This window comes from Perca fluviatilis, chromosome 18, assembly GCF_010015445.1.
Source record: "Perca fluviatilis chromosome 18, GENO_Pfluv_1.0, whole genome shotgun sequence".
Classification (NCBI taxonomy): Eukaryota; Metazoa; Chordata; class Actinopteri; order Perciformes; family Percidae; genus Perca; species Perca fluviatilis.
In genome coordinates, this window is record NC_053129.1 from 897,931 (window position 1) to 916,949 (window position 19,019).

At 41.7% G+C, this 19,019-nt stretch overlaps 2 protein-coding genes across 3 annotated transcripts in view; one reads left to right on the forward strand and one right to left on the reverse strand.

Moving 5' to 3' along the window:
• On the reverse strand, positions 1–11,242 carry ginm1 (glycoprotein integral membrane 1). 2 transcript variants are annotated; one of them, XM_039781871.1, is made up of 8 exons: positions 11,070–11,242; positions 10,839–10,910; positions 10,627–10,726; positions 7,913–8,064; positions 6,957–7,116; positions 5,822–6,051; positions 4,626–4,789; positions 1–2,140 (listed from the first exon to the last, which is right to left on the reverse strand). In XM_039781871.1, the coding sequence occupies exons 1-8, from the start codon at positions 11,157–11,159 to the stop codon at positions 2,029–2,031; spliced, it is 1,080 nt and encodes a 359-aa protein (XP_039637805.1). In that variant the 5' UTR covers positions 11,160–11,242; the 3' UTR covers positions 1–2,028. The 2 variants fall into 2 exon arrangements, with proteins under 2 accessions (XP_039637805.1, XP_039637804.1); XM_039781870.1 differs by having other exon boundaries at positions 7,913–8,067; positions 11,070–11,241.
• The window catches only part of ppil4 (peptidylprolyl isomerase (cyclophilin)-like 4), an 18,866-nt gene continuing 11,087 nt past the window's right edge, over positions 11,241–19,019 (forward strand). The window contains exons 1-8 of the mRNA XM_039781869.1: positions 11,241–11,375; positions 11,732–11,799; positions 12,469–12,533; positions 12,622–12,739; positions 13,781–13,923; positions 16,364–16,460; positions 16,687–16,803; positions 16,899–17,023. Of these exons, the coding sequence (XP_039637803.1) occupies positions 11,306–11,375; positions 11,732–11,799; positions 12,469–12,533; positions 12,622–12,739; positions 13,781–13,923; positions 16,364–16,460; positions 16,687–16,803; positions 16,899–17,023 (803 nt within the window). The 5' untranslated portion in view covers positions 11,241–11,305. The remainder of the gene's footprint in view (positions 11,376–11,731; positions 11,800–12,468; positions 12,534–12,621; positions 12,740–13,780; positions 13,924–16,363; positions 16,461–16,686; positions 16,804–16,898; positions 17,024–19,019) is intronic.

Below are 19,019 nucleotides of genomic sequence, written 5' to 3' on the forward strand. Positions count from 1 at the left end.
TTGAAGGAAAGCATTTAATTAATCAGTTTAGACCCAAATACACAGTCCAGCTGTAATTTATGCACCGAATGGCTCAAAATAGTAACACCTGGGTCTGCCGCCATTCAAACAAAGAGCAAATCAAAATACATTGTTGTTGTTGTTTTACATATGAATCCATGCCTGACATGTTGTTGTATTGATTTAATCAATTTGGAATTTGAGACTGAACCCGACGCAGGCTGAGCTGTTTTAAAGTCGTCATGCGGTTTCCTTGTTTTAATGTATAACTTAGCTGATAGAACAGCAAAACTGCATTCACTAGCTAGACTACACATGCACCTTCTGCGCAGTACATCATGCATTCTGCAGACTAACTGAGCCTGGGGAGACAAAATCACCACCTCAGCTGTACAAGCTGATGTTTTAAGGGTGTTTAAAATGAAACAATTGTTTCTTGATTAATTAAACCCTTCTTTTTTACCAATAACCGGCCTTTGTGTCCAGCTGCTTGGTCCCTCGCGCACAGCCTCGTGAAAAACATCGGGAGTGATAGTGGTGTTTGTTATCTAAAGTCATTCGTGCCCATAAATCATACGATTCACCACAACAACAAAAAAACATCCATGCAGTCAAGTCCAGTTTTCACTCCATGATTCTAAACCTGAACCTGAACCTTCTAAACCAGTGCAGATTGTTTCCTTGAACAATCATTTACACAATGAAAGTTTGGTGCACACGCCGTTTTACATCAGTCTCAGCAGTTTACGTTTAGAGTGCACAGACAATCGGAACAACCTAATTTACATTCTCCATTATGAGAGGAAAGCGCACGCACACACACACCACACACAATTAAAGAAAATCAATTATAACCCCCCCCCCTTTACTGATAAAGTCCCAGAAAGAGTCACCGACCGAGGCACTGTGAAAGAAGACAATCAATATCAATATATGAGCCTCAATAGTGGAAAGCAGGCCTTAAAGGGGCGGGGGGTGGGGCAGTATTCACGAAATGTGCAGACACAAGATTTGTAATAACATTTTACAGTGACAGTTATCTGCGTCATTTGACCTTACGTCATCCCACCTATCTGTAACAACAACTCAATTATAATTATTTATCCTTCTCTTCACTTAAGAGGATAACAAAGATGCCTCATATTACATACATTACACATATACTGAATAAAGTCATTTTAGTGCATTTGCTGCCTTAGTTTTCTTGCAGTGGGGTATCATATCATTTTCAGTGTGAGAAGAAAGTGTGACGTGTAGAACCGCTACATGTAGAAAGTCTTTCCAGTGGACATACAGACTCTAAATCATTAGATGCAGTCCCTCAAATTTTCAGTTTGTTCATATTTATTAGTCAAGCCTACAGTATAGTTATATCTGCTTGGCTTATTTCCTTCTTTTTGCCAAACGCTTGATGAAAAGGATCAATCAGTGACTTCCTGGAGTCTTTGCCAGGATGCCTGGCAACCTCATGGTAAGCCTCGGAGGAAGTCACTGTGCCCGATATAGTCTGGAACGTAATCCTTTTTGCACTTTGTTTTTGGTGCATATTAAACAAATGAGATATATATTATGCAGGCTAGCTGTCTGACGTGACCCTGGGTAAAGCAGAAGTACCCAGTGAGGTAATTTCTAGTAACTTGTTACCGTAAAAGCACAGGCATTTGGGACTGGATAAAAGTAACTTTTTCATAAACTCTATCCCACCAATCACAGGAGCAAAGAGTTGGATTGTGCAGAGTTAGGTTAACACGCTGACTGACAGCTAACCAACACCTTCACAGCTGACATCACAACATGGGAAGTTGAGATTCAGCACTATGAATCGCTTACTTATTTGATGGCATTAAACGACCTCCTGCTGCATGGCTGCTGTGCTTAAAAGGGAAGTGAAACACAACCTACTGCTTCACACATTTTTGAATATAAGCAAACGACCAGGCCATGCTGAAAATGTAACCGGGTAACCAAGCTGGAAAAACAAATGAGAACAAACTGAAAATAAAGGAGCTGGCTAAGTCAACTGCTCATTCAAGGCTTCTTCTCTTCCTCTTCTTCTTCTGCCTCGATTTCTACGTTCTCCAGCAGAGTGTGCTTCTCATCCTCGGGCATTAGAGTGACAGGGTTTAGGTGAAAAATGTGTCTGTGAAAAAAGAAAAGAGAGATAATCAGGTAAGGGAGGTCACCGGTCACTGATGACACGGTAAAGTAGATCTTCTGGATATTTAAAATCTCCGTGTGTGGAGGGGATTTGTATTTGGTTAGTTTTTATGAATTGTCTTGTTGTGTTGATGCTTATTGTAGTGGAATTTGTAATAAATAAGGCCCTAAGGCCTGTCAAATCTGACTCCAATTTATTAGTGCGCCTTCTTTCATCGGACTTAAGTTTACCAGAACACAAGGATCAATCTGAGACAAAGAGTTCAGATAAATGTCCTATGACATGCTGCTTTTTGGATGCTTTTATATAGGCCTTAGTGGTCCCCTAATACTGTATCTGAAGTCTCTTTTATATAGACCATAGTGGTCCCCTAATACTGTATCTGAAGTCTCTTTTATATAGGCCTTAGTGGTCCCCTAATACTGTATCTGAAGTCTCTTTTATATAGACCTTAGTGGTCCCCTAATACTGTATCTGAAGTCTCTTTTATATAGACCTTAGAGGTCCCCTAATACTGTATCTGAAGTCTCTTTTATATAGACCTTAGAGGTCCCCTAATACTGTATCTGAAGTCTCTTTTATATAGACCTTAGAGGTCCCCTAATACTGTATCTGAAGTCTCTTTCCTGAAATTCAGCCTTGGTGCAGAATTATAGCCACTAGAGCCAGTCCCACAATGAGCTTTCCTTAGGATGTGCCATTTCTGTGTCTGTAGCTTTAAATGCTATTGAGGAGGAGAGAGGGGGAGGGGCAAGGTGGAGGGTGGGGGTGTGGCCTTGACCAACTGCCATGCTTTGCTTGTTTGCAAGCCAAGATGTCTCTCTCTTTCTCATGGGTGGGCCAAATTCTCTGGGCGGGCAAAGCAGAGAAAGGGGAGGTAACCTTGCTCCTTATGACCTCATAAGGAGAAGATTCCAGATCGGCCCATCTGAGCTTTCATTTTCTCAAAGGCAGAGCAGGATACCCAGGGCTCGGTTTACCCCTATCACCATTTTTAGCCACTGGGGGACCATAGGCAGGCTGGGGGAACTCACATTAATGTTAAAAAAACTCATAAAGTGAAATTGTCATGCCATGGGACCTTTAAGCAAATTTGACTGAGTCCAGCATAAAAGTTACAACACAATTGTGGATTCACAAACAGAGTCTAAGGGCGTTTTCACACATACTCCGTTGGTTCCGAATTTTGGACTTTTTAGTTTGATCCGAACCAAAATTACAGGTGTGAAACCTCCCCCGGACCATGGTCCGGATCAAAAGACCAAATTTTGGTCCGACAAAAAGAGGTGGTCTCGGTCCGGACCAAACTGAACCATGATCTGGTTCGTTCATAGTGTGAAATCATTTTTGGGATGGTTCGAACTTTCGGACCAAATACAGGAATCTCTGGCAGGCTCTCCTCGTGTTACAAGACCGGGGGAAGCTCCTTTAAGGAACAGCGCAGTGCTTAGTGAGAGAGAGAGACTGTAAATGCGCTCAGAGCAGACAGCTGTCAGCTATCAGAGCAGATAATACATCAGCAGTTTATTTGTTAAGTGGTAGTAAATGTAGGCTACACTGTATGTTTCCGTTTGTCTCTGAATAAATGCTCCAGAAAGAAAGTTCCCGTGTCTTGCTTCTCTACATCACAACAAAACAAAAAGAGCCGCGGCAGTAGGGGAGAGCAGCGGTCAGTTGAATAGCCTAAACTCGGACCCAGAGAGAGGATACGAGAGGACGGGGAAGCCGTCAACAAACCAATCAGTTATAAGTATCTGGAGACGCAGCTCACGTATGTGATGACGGCAGGACGTAGTTTTGTCACGTAGAGATCTTTAGTGCGCTTGCAAAACTGCAGTGTGAAACCAAAACTTACCGGATCAAATGTATAAAATGTAACAAAAACATGAACCTTGGTCCGGACCTTGGTTCGGACTTTCATGTGTGAAAACGCCCTAAGTTTCCCTAGCGACAGACATTAAGTCGAAGCTCAGTTCACCAAGATCTCCTCTGAAATGAACTCTGATCTAAGCTTTTCCCCATAGATATAAAACAATGCTTTTTCCCTGTGTCTTTATTCTCTCCTCACATGGGGGTGTCTCCTAGTTTCACATACACCAAGGTCGGGGCCTCTGTGTGGTGCAACTTCCTCTCCTAATCTCTTAACTTTAACTGTCTTTTCCTGTTCTTCTGCTTATCTGTCTGGTACACAATGCATTCTTATGTCATAAAAGGCTTATACTATAGTTAAAGGCTTAACCTTCTATGTGTCAGAGACATTTCCTTGAACCAGTTCCTCAATGACTACACACAGCTAATATTCTACATTATACAGTGTTCTTATTTCTGCGTATGCTTTGTTCTAATGTTTATGCTGTTTTTAATGTAAAGCACTTTGGGTAAATTTGTGATTAAAGGTGCTATATAAATAAAATTGCCAGTGCCAGTGCCATTTGTTCAATCATATACACCGTGAAAAAAAACTCACTTGTGTTCACAAGTTGGGAAGAACATGTCCAAGATCTTGACGATGACCGCCGAGCCGACAACGCCGATCACCACCACCCACATGACCAGGAAGAAAAGAGGCAGCGACTCGGAGCTGAAGCGCCGGAGACGCTCCCTCACTTCCTCCACCCACTGACACATGGCCTGAAAGGGGGGGGATGGACATGGAGACATGAGCTTTTCCTGCTGGTACCAGGCTCTACCAGTACTACATGCTATAGAAGGGTGTCTGAGCGATGTGCACAGGTGAAGGCTAGAAAACTAAGATGACAGATGTCTATAAGACTCATTTGCAGAGTTTATGTTTGCATTCACACCAATATTACACTATTATTCCGAATATGACAATATTCCGACTTTGATACAGGTCATGTAAACAGCATATTCCGGTTGGATATTCCAAATAAGGCCTTTTTCTGAATATGGCATTTTCCGATTAAGACATGTGGGATATTCCGGTATTATTCCAGATTTAGAGGCATTCTTCATGTATACAGCACATTCGGAATATGCGTCTTAATCTGGGTTTTTACCTCTCTTGTCTGTTTACGGCTTACGGTCAGCTCTGTGCGTTGCTATGGTTGCTGTACACAAACCAACCAGCCAACAGTTTGCAAGGCTGCAGACCCGATAAGAAGGAGAAACACAGCTCCTTTTAAACATTTTCAAAGACTTGGATATCAGCAGGTTTTTGGATATGTGCACACATCGCTACGCCGACCTTTTCAAGAAGCAGGATGAAGGAATGAAAGAGGGACGCTGTGTTCGCACGGTCCAACAAGTCCGCCACCGCTGGAACTGGCTACATGTAAACGGGAATATTAGTGGAATATTCACTTTCACTAGCCAAGTAAACAGCTTGGTCAGAACATTGTCTTTAAATAAAAAGCCTTGTGCGTTGGTAGAGCGCCGCCTACTGTTTCGGAGGTGGAGTTACTCCGGTCATTCTCCCCAGCTTATGTATACGGGGAGAACTCGCATAACCCGGTTATTCACTTAACCCCGGTTACTGATGTGCATGTAAACGTACGTCCCTTTGCATAAACTGACTTTCCATTCAATGTTTCAAGAGACCCCTAACGGCATGATTTCTCACCCTCTTCCTCCTACATAACAAACCACACCTACCACTGACACCTCTGGGGCAGTACCAGGTTAGCATTAGACGGGGCTTACAGAGTACGATGATAACAATTCTTTGGGCGGCGTTTCCATCTGAATCTGATCTGGCTGGCTCAGCTCTCTGACATCAAACTCATCATCGTATCGGACATCGTACAGGAGGTCGGGGTCCATACGAAGTGGAGTCTCTGGGAGCTTTCCCGGGGCAGCGATCTCCTCCTGGGTGGTCTCTGTGTGCTTCAGGGGGTACTGGCTAGTGGTCTGGGACATCAGCTGTTCTTCGTCTGATTTAAAAAAAAAAAAAAAAATAGTGGGAAAGTTAAGAATACACACGAAGGGGCCTTACACACCTACCTCGTTTGGTCCAGACTTTCCGACTTTTCAGTTTGATCCAAACCATACAGCCGAAATTTGGTCCGACCAAAAGAGGATCAAACTGAACCATGGTCCGGTTCATTCATTCAGCGGAGGGAAGGAGAGGGACTGAAAAGATGTGGCTCCGTTAGGAGAGACAGCTTTTCAGCTGCAGCGTAAAAACTTGTTTTTGTCATGCAATTTTGTTATTACATCTTTTTTTTTTTTTTATGCCATTTTAGGCCTTTTATTTGTATAGGACAGCTTAGACTTGAAAGGGGAGAGAGAGGGGGAATGACATGCAGCAAAGGGCCGCAGATCGGAGTCAAACCCGCGGCTGCTACCAGGTGAGCTAACCAGGCGGCCATTAAATCTTTTTGTTAATCTTCATCGGACAAAGCCTCCCTTTTCTCAAAATCTGAAAACACGACACTCCTCAAAACCCAAGTAAAGTTCCCGTGTCTTGTGTCAGCGCAACAAAACAGAAAGAGTAGCACGGGGAGAGCAGGAGTCAGTCGAAAAAACTCTGATGCATAGAGGGGATACGAGAGAATGGGGAAACCCGTCTACAAACCAATCAAAAAGTATTGGCAGACGCGGCTCACGTACGTGATGACGACAGGACGCAGTTATGTAACGTATAGTTCTTTAGTGCGCTTGCATAAGTGTAGTGTGAAACCAAAACTTACCGGATCAAATGTATACAATGTCACAAAAACATGAGCCTTGGTCCAGACCCTTGGTTTGGACTTTCAGGAGTGAAAAGGCCCTAAACTGAACTGCTATAAAAGTACCTGCACGATAAAAAAATAAGGAGGATCAGATGTTTTCATACCTTTCCTAGGATTTGGTGGGTCAGTGACCACCACATCGTTCTCCCGGGGAACCCTGAAGATCTCACTGTGTCCGATGGGGTAGATGTTGGTAAACTGAGCCAGCTTCTGGAAATCTGGGCTCATCAGTATTTTCACCTCACACATGTCAGGCTGCTGGACCTAAATGATTCAAACCCAAAATACTGCTATTCCAAATCATGTTTTTCACAGGGTATGGCTATGTTCACACTTGGTGTCTTTTTTTAAGCTGCCAGCGTCTGTTTTACATTATAATCCTGTATGGAGTAAACCGTGTTTTCAAAAAAGTCCTGAGGGCTTTTTTAAACGCAACGGCAACTTTTTTTCCAGCAGCTCGTGCGTCTTTTTGAAGTTGAAAAAAGTTACATTTTTCTGAAAAATAAACGCCCCAGGTCAAGCGCTTTTTTTGACAGCCGACCAATAACAAGGGGAGTAGCCAGACCTGCCGTTTCCATAACAACAAGAAAAAATGGAGTCGGAGCACAGAGAGTTATAAGATATCTTATCTAACGTTAGCACCGCTCTCTCTCTCTCTGTTCTTTCTCTAGCTCACTGCACTGCTTTGTTTTAGCTAACGTTAGCACTGCTCTCTCCCTCTAGCTCGCTCCGCCACTTTGTTTTATCTAACGTTAGCACCGCTACACATAGCGCTCTAGCTTGCATACTGTAGCAGTAGCTGTTGCCATAGCAAGAAAAGACGTTCGCGGCTGCTTTTTGGAACCAAAGCTGCCAGCTTTTGGTTTTTCACTACAAAAGCGCCCTAGTCATCTTTTTCTTGTCAAAAAAGACGCCAAGTGTGAACATAGCCTATTACTGTATTTGATCAGTTCTGATCATACATTATATGATTGGTAAGGTTGTAAGTTTTGAGAGTAAAAGAACAAACAAGGTTCTGTTGGTATATTCTCTCCAATTTTCATGGTCAGGAGATATTTACCTGTTTGCCCTCCATCTCTATTACTTCACTGAACACCTGCAGAGCCACCACCTCCTCTGAGTCGCTGTATAGCCGGTTCTGGCTCACCATCACCCGGGTGACAGTGGACACCAAGTCCCCAGATTCAAACTCACTGCTTCCATTGATGCCGTCTACTGGAAATGGAATATACATTTGAATATAAGTAAATTAAATACATTTGACAATTTGAACACATCCATTTTTTTCCAGACTCCTTTTACACAGTTTAGCAGGTTTCGCCAAGTCGAACAAATGTAAGACTTTTTAAGACCTTTTTAAGACTATTATGAAGGAAATTTAGGACCTTTATCACAACATCAACTCAGACCCTAAATTATTTTTACAGTATCACTAAACTTGCATTTCCCCATGGCTTAAGAATAATATTATGTCTGTGGTACAATCTGAAAGAGACTCGCGGCAATAACACCAAAACTGATTGGCTGCAATATACATGAGTTACATGTTGGTCTCATTTTTAGTCGAAATGCAGCAAAATTATATTTGGACTAGAGAGAGAAAGAACTACAACACCACGGAATTTAAAAAAAGAGAGCATTTGAGGCAGCGTTACATGGACATAGGAGAATTAACACCTGTTTAATGATTTAACATCTAAAACACAATTTAAGACTACTTTAAGAACTGACATTTTGATTTTGAAATGTTAGACTTTTTAAGACCCCGCAGGGAAACCTGTTTTAGATTGCTTGTGTGTCGTAGTGCAGCAGATATAACTGAAAAATTTCGTTTGAAACAGATGTGTGCAGACAAGAGTAACAAAATATGCTTAACAGAAAAACCATACACTGGAGAGTTGAGAGTAGAGCTGCAGAGATGAATCGATTATTCGATTAGTTGCGAAATATTCAATTAATCAGCAACTATTTTGATAATCGATTAATCTTGATTAAGTGTGAGCCATCTGTTCTCCGATTCCAGCTTCCTGGTGTCTTCTCTCCTTTGGGACAGTAAACTGAAGATCTTTGAGTTGTGGACAAAATAAGACATTTGAGGACGTCATGTTGGGCTTTGGGAAACACTGAATTACATTTTTCACCATTTTATGACATTTTAGAGACCAAACAGCTAATCGATTGATCGAGAAAATATTCATTAGATCAATCGACAATGAAAATTATCGTTTGTTGAAGCCCTAGTTGAGAGGTGTTTCTTAGGGCCACAGAAACCCATTGTTAATTAATATTTTCATGCCTTAGCAATGTGACATAGATGGTGAAGGACTGTAAGTACCTGGGCATCCACATCGACAACAGACTGAACTGGAAGATCACTATCGAGGCTTAGGCGTGTAACAATTATAGATAATGGTCAATTATTTGAAATAATCCCGGTTTCTTTATTAAACTGCAATTAATTGCTGACATTAGCTAAGGTCTTAAGGCGTATGACTGGTAATTGTTGACTTTGTTTAGATATGCCAAATTGTAATTATATAGGTGATTATATATTTAATATATATATTTAATATTATTTTGATTGTTAGTTGTTGGCACTTGACCCTATACACGTTCATAGCAACAAAAATGACAAGGGGGGGATAGAGATAGAAAATGTGTTTTATGATAATATAGAGGCCTTGTTTATTTCATAGGCTGTGTACTTTTGTTACTACATCATCTGGGTCACATGTCAGTAATATAACCAAAAGATGTATCCTGGAATTCATTCAAAACTTGAATTTTTTAAAAAAAGGAATACATTCATACATCTTTTTTAAATTTGACTTAAAGAGACAATTCTATTGTTAATCGCAATTATTTCTGAGACAATTAATCGGACAGCAAAATTTGGAATTGTTACAGTTCTACCGAGGCTGTATATAAGAAGGGGGTGAGCAGACTCCATTTCCTGAAGAAACTTCTATCCTTCAAAGTGTGCAGAAAGATGGTGGAAATCTTCCATCAGTCTGTTGGTGCCAGTGCACGGTACTTCGCTGTTGTCGGCTGGAGGAGCAGCATTGGAGCCAGCAACACCAACATATACGTATATTCTCCACCTCTACCTCACTGCTTGTCTAATCTTTATAGTATGTTATCCTCTGTTATTTTTTGTCTTAGTAGTTTAGTATATTCATAGTGTATTGTAGTATATTCTTATATTGTGTATTCTATTGATATATATCTTAAATGTATAGAGTATGCTAAGGTTTTTCTATCTAGCTATCTCTCCCTCCCTCCTAGGGTGTAATTGGACGTGTCCCCCCCCCACTTTTGAAAATCCTGTTTGTGCCCTCCCCCAAACACACTTTCAAATTGTGAACACTTTTGACTCTATAAAATGATTCTCTCAAGTCTTGGCGATCGACCCCTATATTAATTAATAAAGAAAGCAAGACATATTTTTCTTATACATAGTTTAGTACTATTCTTTCTGGCAGACTTTATCATTATGATCAACTTTATTATTTCCTGGATTTTGTATCATCATAGTCCCTAAATGTATGTAGAAATGCAGGAAATGGGATTCAAATGGCGGAGGACCCCCAGACACTCTGTTTTGTGTCCCGCCCGTAACATGATATAGAGAAAACAGAGCAACCCGTCTAATTTTGACATTTTGTAACAAGAACAATTCATTCTAAGAATGTATTTTATTCAGGATAATATTTTGTACTTTCTTCTGGTTAGTGTTGTTATGATTTTAGTACTTATAGGTTTAGGAAAACTCACAGAGAAGCGCTTGGCAGTTGAACCTGGTGACCCCTGATAGCTCGACTGGGATATCATTGACCAGCACCTGCTCTTCGCCCACCGATATGTTTAAATTGATCTGAAAGAAGAAATATCAACAACAACGGTAAGCCTTGGCTGATTGGTCGCCCCGCCTCTGTAACATTACTTTCGTTTAGTAACGTTAAGTTACTGTATAACGTTAACGTTACCTGCAAGTTGTTGGAGTCCTGCAGCTGTGTGTCCGCCAGTGTCCCTGCCGTCACATTAATCAGGATGTTTTCCTGTGGGGATCAATCATTAAAAAGAAAAGAAAGCACAGACAGACGTCAGGTTAATAACACAATAATGTCTGCCAGTCAGGCTGATCGTTGAGCTAACGCTAGCTAAGCTAACATCAACATCATCAGTTGGCTCAATGTGCGCTGTTGCTGACATGTTACCGTATTCAGTTGCCTAGCCGACGACTCTGTGCACGTTACTGAGGCAAAAAGAAGAGATATAACATGAACTAACAGAGCTGACATTTCCATTTTGTATTCACGTCGCCTGCCAGGAAGAGCAAGAGAGCTAGCTAGGCTAAAACAAAAACATTGAGCAACACATATCAACTGCGCACGCTCGCGGAATTTCCCGAATATCCAAACACTCTTCTCGCGAGATCAGGAACGTCAGCAGCATGGCGGTGCTCCTTGAAACGACGTTGGGCGATGTTGTAATTGATTTGTTTACAGAAGAAAGGCCTAAAAGTAAGAAAATTAAGCCGTTTGCACTTAACTGCAGCTCATTCCGCGAGCAACTGGTTGCTAGTCGAGTAACGTTAGGTTATTGACCAGCTGAAGCACAAAATTAGTGGGTGCTAGCAGAGGCTGTTAGCTTGCTCGCGTCCTATTCATGTGTTTATTTAGCATTAATAGCACTATTAGCAAATAGATAACCGGGCAAAAACAACACAGTTGGAGTAAACCAGCACACAGCCTTATTTGGCATTCATGTATTTACGCTAGCTAAATAGACGCTTTTGTTATTAAGGGTATGGTCATGTTTGACTGTCGTTGTATATGTCGGTTTAACCTAGCTATGTGCTCTTTTCTTTCTTCTGCAGCATGCCTCAACTTTCTGAAACTATGCAAGATAAAGTACTACAACTACTGCCTCATCCACAATGTGCAGGTGGGTACACTAAATGTAACAGAGCTATGAATCAATCTCAGCTGAACTCATTTGAACTTGCCTGAGGGGGGCGATATAACGTCAGTCCCAGACAGGCTGTGTTCCAAACTTTTGCTTTTAACTTTTAGTACTCCTGCAGCTTCCCTTAATACAGTACGTACTGTTGCATGCAGTATGCTTACATTTGGGACATACTACTTCTGAAGAGGTGCCAGTTCACCTCCCGGGCACTGCCAAGGTGCTCTTGAGCAAGGCACCAAACCCCCAACTGCTCGGGTGCCTGTCCAGCAGTCGCAGCCCCCTCACTCTGACATCTCTCCATTTGTGCATGTATAGGACCTGAGCATGTGTGTGTATATAAGGCCTGTTTGTACTGTGTTATAACAACAGAGTGAAAAAAATTGTAATTTCCCCCCTGGGGATCAATAAAGAATACATTTAAATATCTGTCCTTATAATGTAACAAAAGCCCTAAATGAAATTATTGTGGTCCTTTTGTCAAAATCTTTTTATGAACTGTCTAAATTTAGTAGACAAAAGCAGCAGGCAGTCTTAAAAGTGAAGTGAAATTTTTTTTATGTTAATGCACAACCTCTGGGCTCTCCTAATTGATCTCTCCATCTTTGAAGTTGGACAGATGCTGTAACAATGTGTTTGTTTCCTCTTCAGAGAGACTTCATTGTACAGACTGGAGATCCCACTGGGACAGGGCGTGGTGGAGAATCCGTCTACAGGTCAGTCATCACCTTTTGTTGTTGACTGTTTTTTTGACACCTCAAGTTGAACACTGTGAGAAATGTTCTCTCGTGTGTTTGTGTTTAGCAAACTCTATGGGGACCAGGCCCGCTTTTTTGATGCAGAGAAAACGCCACGTATAAAACACAGGAAGAAGGGGACGGTGTCCATGGTGAACAATGGAAATGATCAGCATGGTTCTCAGGTGAATAAGATGTACAGTCACACTGTCGTTTGCCCTGCAAGTTGCAAAAAGCTTCCAGAGCAGAAGATGCGTGATTCTAGGTTTAATGATGGTTTCACTTGATCATCCAAGATACATAACTTATATATTTAGTATATAAATCAGCTGATTAGTTGAAGAACCCCATACTATAGTTTCATACAGAAATCATGTCTACTATAGAATATTTTACATTACACTGGCCTTAACAATGTAGCTATTTTTGGTGTGACAAGCTGTGTAGAGGGTTTTTGCTTTTTTTTTTTTTTTGCAGAAGTCATATTAGGGCTTGGCAATATGGTCCAAAGAAATATTTACGACTGAATGGCCATACACAATATGTATCTCTGGGTCTTCTACAAAGCGGGTTAAATGTCAAATTCAAAGAGAGAGATCGATATTGATCTCCGGTTTATCAGTGAAGTGTCTGAACTACACTGCAGACTGGATTCTCTACTACAGAGTGATGTCTGACTCATGACGAACGGGTCCAGCACTGGTTGAATGCTGTTAAGGTCACTGACTTTACATACTTCTCGTTAATGAAATGTCTGTATTGTCACTGCGCTGCATTTATATGAACTATGGCAATTTGGTCACGGGTCACATCTCTGTCCCGCGTCAAGGTGCCATCTCACTTACTCTTAGTACTGAACTGATAGAACTGAAGTGAATGTTACATCTAAAAAACACTGGTACAATTACAGGCTTTCCTGCTTAACAAAATATTCAGCTGTGCAAATGCCAATTAAAACTGTAGGAAAATCGGGCGCTGTGTCTCCCTTCATGTTGCAGGAGGGCCTGTAAGCGAGTGGGGGTGGGGTTGTGTGGGGAGGAGAGATGCAAACATAGGCATGGCTTTACAGAAGAAGTGGGAGTAGCGTAACATCAAATTATATTGATATAAGCAGTATTGTCTCATCCCATATCTCATTTGAAAATATATCGCTATACCTTAAAAAGTCGATATACTGACACGATATGACACGCATGATGTACATAATCTGTTATTCTTTTCCTCAGTTCCTTATTACCATGGGTGAGAACTTGGACTACCTGAATGGAGTCCATACTGTGTTTGGGGAAGTGACGGAAGGCATGGACATCTTGGCCAAAATCAATGAGACCTTTGTGGACAAAGACTTTGTCCCATTTCAGGATATCAGGTGAACAAGAGGTGTAACAGTGCCAAGGTTATTATAGTTTTGCATTTTTCATTAGTTTTTATTTTTATTTCATTTTTACTTTTTGTTTTCAAATTCAGTTTAGTTTAAATTAGTTTTTAAAGGGGGTTTGCTAGTTTTATTTTTTGAAAATGCTTAGTTTTTATTAGTTTTAGTCTTTTTTTGTAATATGGGTTATTTGTCAGGGCCAAGATTCTAAAAGGTCAGAAAAAGTATTGTGTAATAACGCAACATATGATGAGCACAGATATGTAAACAGTCTACACAAGACGCAGCAGTAAGAGCAAAATGTTTAAGTTATGTGTGCCAGTTAAAACCCTAAATAGCTAACAGACTAAAGAAGACAGACGTGAACAGGTGTTTTGAACTTTGGTTCGAGTAAAGTGGCGAACTTTTTGAAGTCAATCGACTCACACAGTTGTGTAGACATCCCAGTATTAATACACATATTAACCCACGCTTCCTCCCACTTGTGGTGTTCCTGTGTATTTACTAACCAGCAGCTATCGGGTCGACGGTGAAGGCCCTCCTGTAGTGTTCTCTGTCCTACGGTTGTCTCTGTCATGCTGCCTGGCCCTGTAACATTACCGGGGTTAGCTTCTGTTTCGGGGGATAGGGGCTTTGCGTTCTCCTTCACCTTGTTAAGGTAAGCTAGGTTAGCCTCCTTGTGCGCGCTTCTTAGGGGGCGGCTGTGGCTAAGTGGTAGAGAGGTCGCCTGCCAATTGGAAGGTTGGTGGTTCGATCCCTGGCCCTGCAGTTCCATGCCGAAGTGTCCTTGGGCAAGACACTGAACCCCGAGTTACCCCCGATGCTGCGCCATCGGAGTGTAAATGTGTGTGAATGTTTATCTGATGGGCTCCTTGTACGGCAGCCTCGGCCACAGTGTATGAATGTGTGTGAATGGTGAATGGTTCCTGTACTATCTTAAAGCGCTTTGAGTAGTCGTTAAGACTAGAAAAGCGCTATATAAAAAAACAGTCCATTTACAGTCCATTCTCAAATGTACTTTCAAATTCGTAGGATATTTCCCTTAAATAAATTGTCCACATATTTTACCACTTTCCACTGCGAGGCACTTGCTTTTATCTGACACATTCCTAATCAAATAGGTGTGTATACATAGGTATCAAATTCGGTACCGCCATAATGCCAGGCGAGGGGCATGGACTATGTTGTGTTCAATTTGACATGGAATGTCGGAATTTCTGGGTTCCCAGTCGGAAACTATATATGTCTATGGCTTAGACTGTATAAAACCGGTCTATGGTTGGAAATGTCAACTCTGAAAGATATAATGTTATTTGCTCTATGAAAGACATTGACAAAGACAAAAACTAAGGGCATTTACTCGATCATTTTATTTTATCTTAGTTAGGTTTGCAAACAGACATTACAGTTTTAGTTAGTTTTCGTTTTTTTTGTAATGCCTCGATTTTATTTCAGTTAATGACAGTGGTTTTTTTCCCACCTAGTTTTCGTTATTTTGTTCGTTATCGATTATAACCTTGAACGGTACACAGAAGTCATGGTTCTGTGCAAGCTCAGTACTGCAGAAAAAAAACCAAAAGCATCTAGATCTGTTTGTTTAATTTAATTCTGAACAGTATCAAAGACAGACACAATCCTCCTGCTGGGGACTGAGGTAACATTTTAACCACCGTTCTGCCTGCTTGTCTAAGAGGAAGTGTAACGTCAACAGAACCACGACCGCTTTCGGCTCGCCAGTAATATCAAATGCTGTCTGCGTGAAGTTTAAAAAAACTTGACTTCAGCAAAACTGCAGACAGTTTATTCCGTCCGTGTGTGTGTGTCTCTGTGTCAATATGCAGAGACGACAGATAAGTTTGCGCTTACGCGCTCAGACGCTTTTGGAACTAAAATTTGTCACCGAAAGATAAATAATTTTTCGATACTATACTTCGATATTTTTTTCGTTGCTATAAAAGTATCAACGTTCGGTACCCAGCCCTGCATCCCCTACAATGGGGGAGCAGTGCAGAGAAAACGTCCTTATCTTATACACAACCCTCTACGCTGCTGTTGTAGCTGACAGGGAACCTTCAGGCGAGTCTTCCAGCTCCGCCGTTTCATTAGCACTCGCCATAGTGGTAACCTCAGCATATTATGTAAGAGGGTACGGCTAAAAGTTTCCGAGCGGAACTCACACTTGTGAACTTCGCCTCCACATTACATCAATCTACATAGTTCTGCGTGCGGCCGCGTGAACCGGACTGTGACCACTGTATTGTGACTTCTGGGCACAAATACACAAACGATTACAGTTAGAATGGTTCGAAAACGAGACAAATTGTCTATGTAGTAGTATCCTATGTGTCCAAAAAGACATGCATTAATTATCTTTTTTAAACTCAGGGTAAAATGTGCCAGTTACAGTCATGATATGAGTGTCCTTTTGCTGCAGGATAAACCACACTGTGATCCTAGAAGACCCTTTTGATGACCCTCCTGATTTGCCAGTGCCCGATCGATCACCTGAGCCCACCAAAGAGCAGCTGGATGTGAGCGCAGTGCCATTGTTATCTTATTAAGGAAAACTCTGAAATGGTGGTGTTTTCCTTTTTAGACAAAAATGTAATGCCAAAACTTTCTTGACTTAAGATAACCCAGAAACAGATTTTTCCATGTCCAGCAAACCTTATGTGGAAGAATAAACATGAAAGAATGTATACACTATATGTAACAACAGCATATACTGCTAATAACTCCAGCTGTTTCTGTGTGCAGAGCGGCCGAATTGGAGCGGATGAAGTGATCGACGATGCGGATGGAAAAGAAGCCGAGGAGTTGGAGGAGAGGTTGAAGGAGAAAGAAGCCAAAACTCAAGCCATCCTGCTGGAGATGGTAAGAGGAACAACATTTGCTCTCAGCCTTTAACTGAAGATCCCAAAGATGCAGTCTGGGACATTTATACACTCTTCTGTCATACATTCCTTCAGGTGGGTGACCTCCCTGATGCAGATATGAGGCCTCCAGAGAACGTGCTGTTTGTGTGTAAACTAAACCCAGTGACCACAGACGAGGACCTGGAAATCATCTTTTCTCGCTTTGGGACCATAAAAAGGTGATGCTAACTTTCCAGCTCGACAGATTGCTAGTTTGTAGAAATGATTTGTACATGTGGAATAGGGATGTCACGATACCAAAAATCTAGTAGTCGGTACCGATACCACCAAAAATACACGATACTCTATACGAAAGTCAAAACCACGGTGTGTTTCAAAAAAACAAATGTTGTCATCGATACCAATGCCAGTGAAATTTCATGATTCTCGATACCCAATTCGATAAAACAAGAACAAAAACAAAAAATCCCTTGTCCTGCTCCTTTAACTAGTATTTTGGTATAACAAGGACAAGCCTTTTTTACATGTAATCTGGAGAAAACGTCTTCCTGACCCCACAACCCTCTGCTCTGATGCACGGCATCACCACACAGCCGGCGTATGGTAACGTCTTTCATGAGTTCACCTGCTCAACTCGCCTCGACTCTACTCTCCTTTTTTGTTTTTCCATTATAAAAAAAGTCCCTGGTACTAGCTAACGGGTACTATTTTTATATTTATATAATAATTATATTTATTTATCCCCTCTGTCGAGGATCCAAGTGAGCTGAGGCGATACCAAAAGGTGACGTGAAAACCTGCAGATTTCTGATTGGTCAGAGAGAATCATCACTAATCACTGCGTCATCATTGGTAGCGACAGATGGGGGTGTCCTGAACAAACCCGCCATTTTTAAATAGTTAAGCCGGTGGTGTTTTTTTAGTTTATTTTTTTATTTATTTTTTTTTTGGGCTGCCTCCGGCTTCTTTTGAAACAAAATGTGTTGAGCCACATGCCAAGAATCAAAATCAACACACCTTCCAGGTTGTGTGTGTGTGTGTGTGTGTGTGTGGGGGGGGGGGGGGTGTGGGGGGGGGTGTGTGTGTGTGTGTGTGTGTGTGTGTGTGTGTGTGTGTGTGTGTGTGTGTGTGTGTGTGTGTGTTTGTGTGTGTGTGTGTTTGTGTTTGTTGGGTTTGGCACCGCTTTTTCTTCTTTCGCCGCCCCCCCCCAACCCCCCCCCCCCTTTTCCCCATTTTTTTTTTTTTTTTTTTTTTTTTTTTTTTTTTTTTTTGTTTTTGTGTGTGTGTGTTTTTGTGTGTGTGTGTTTTTTTTTTTTTTTTTTTTTTTTTTTTTTTTTTTTTTTTTTTTTTTATGGAAGAATGGAGGAAGGGCAATGCAGGGTGTGGGGGGTTTTTTTCCTTCTCCAGGGTCTTTTCTCAGCAGCAGAGAGAATGGGTGGTTGGTTTATTGGCATTTCTTTAAACCAATCACAATCGTCTTGGGCGGTGCTAAGCACCGGACGGAGCAACGGTGCCTCTGCAAAATAGCCTCTGCAAAATAGCCTCGGGAATGAACTTGTTTTGGTGGAACGTGTGTACGTTCAAAAGTTGTTTTAATCATGCAACAGAAAACTCAGATTGGACAGATAGTCTAGCTAGCTGTCTGGATTTACCCTGCAGAGATCTGAGGAGCAGTTAACCATAGTCCTCAGAAATCCACCGGAGTTTAAAATGCCAACACAAAGAAAGCCCAAGGTAGCAGATATCTGGCCTAAATGAGGGACATCCGGTGGAATTTCCGGCTGAATTTCCGCCGGCACAGGAGCAATCCCGGAAGAGGAACGTCATGTAAATAAACCCAAGTTAACTTAACTGACGTTATAGAGGTCCGCTCAAACAAGCGCTAAATTTAACTAATGTCAGCTGTCGTATCTAACTTTAGGCTCTATGTGACAGACGATGGCAGAGAGAAACAGATTTACTTTCTGTTTGGAATCTCCAGGTGAAGCCGTGAAAGCAGTTGCTGTAGATGCACGGTAAAGCCACAGGTTGACTCTGGTTGGTGGGCACTGTGCACGAAGATGAAGTGCTCGGTTTTTCTGTGCTGGTCCGCGTTCTTCTTCTTCAGCATTTTGTCAGACTAGAACACCTGTAGGCGTATACTGCCCCGTCAGGTCCGGAAGAATTGCATCCACCCGTTCCCTACGGTACTGTAGAAAAACGGGTACTGTCCTG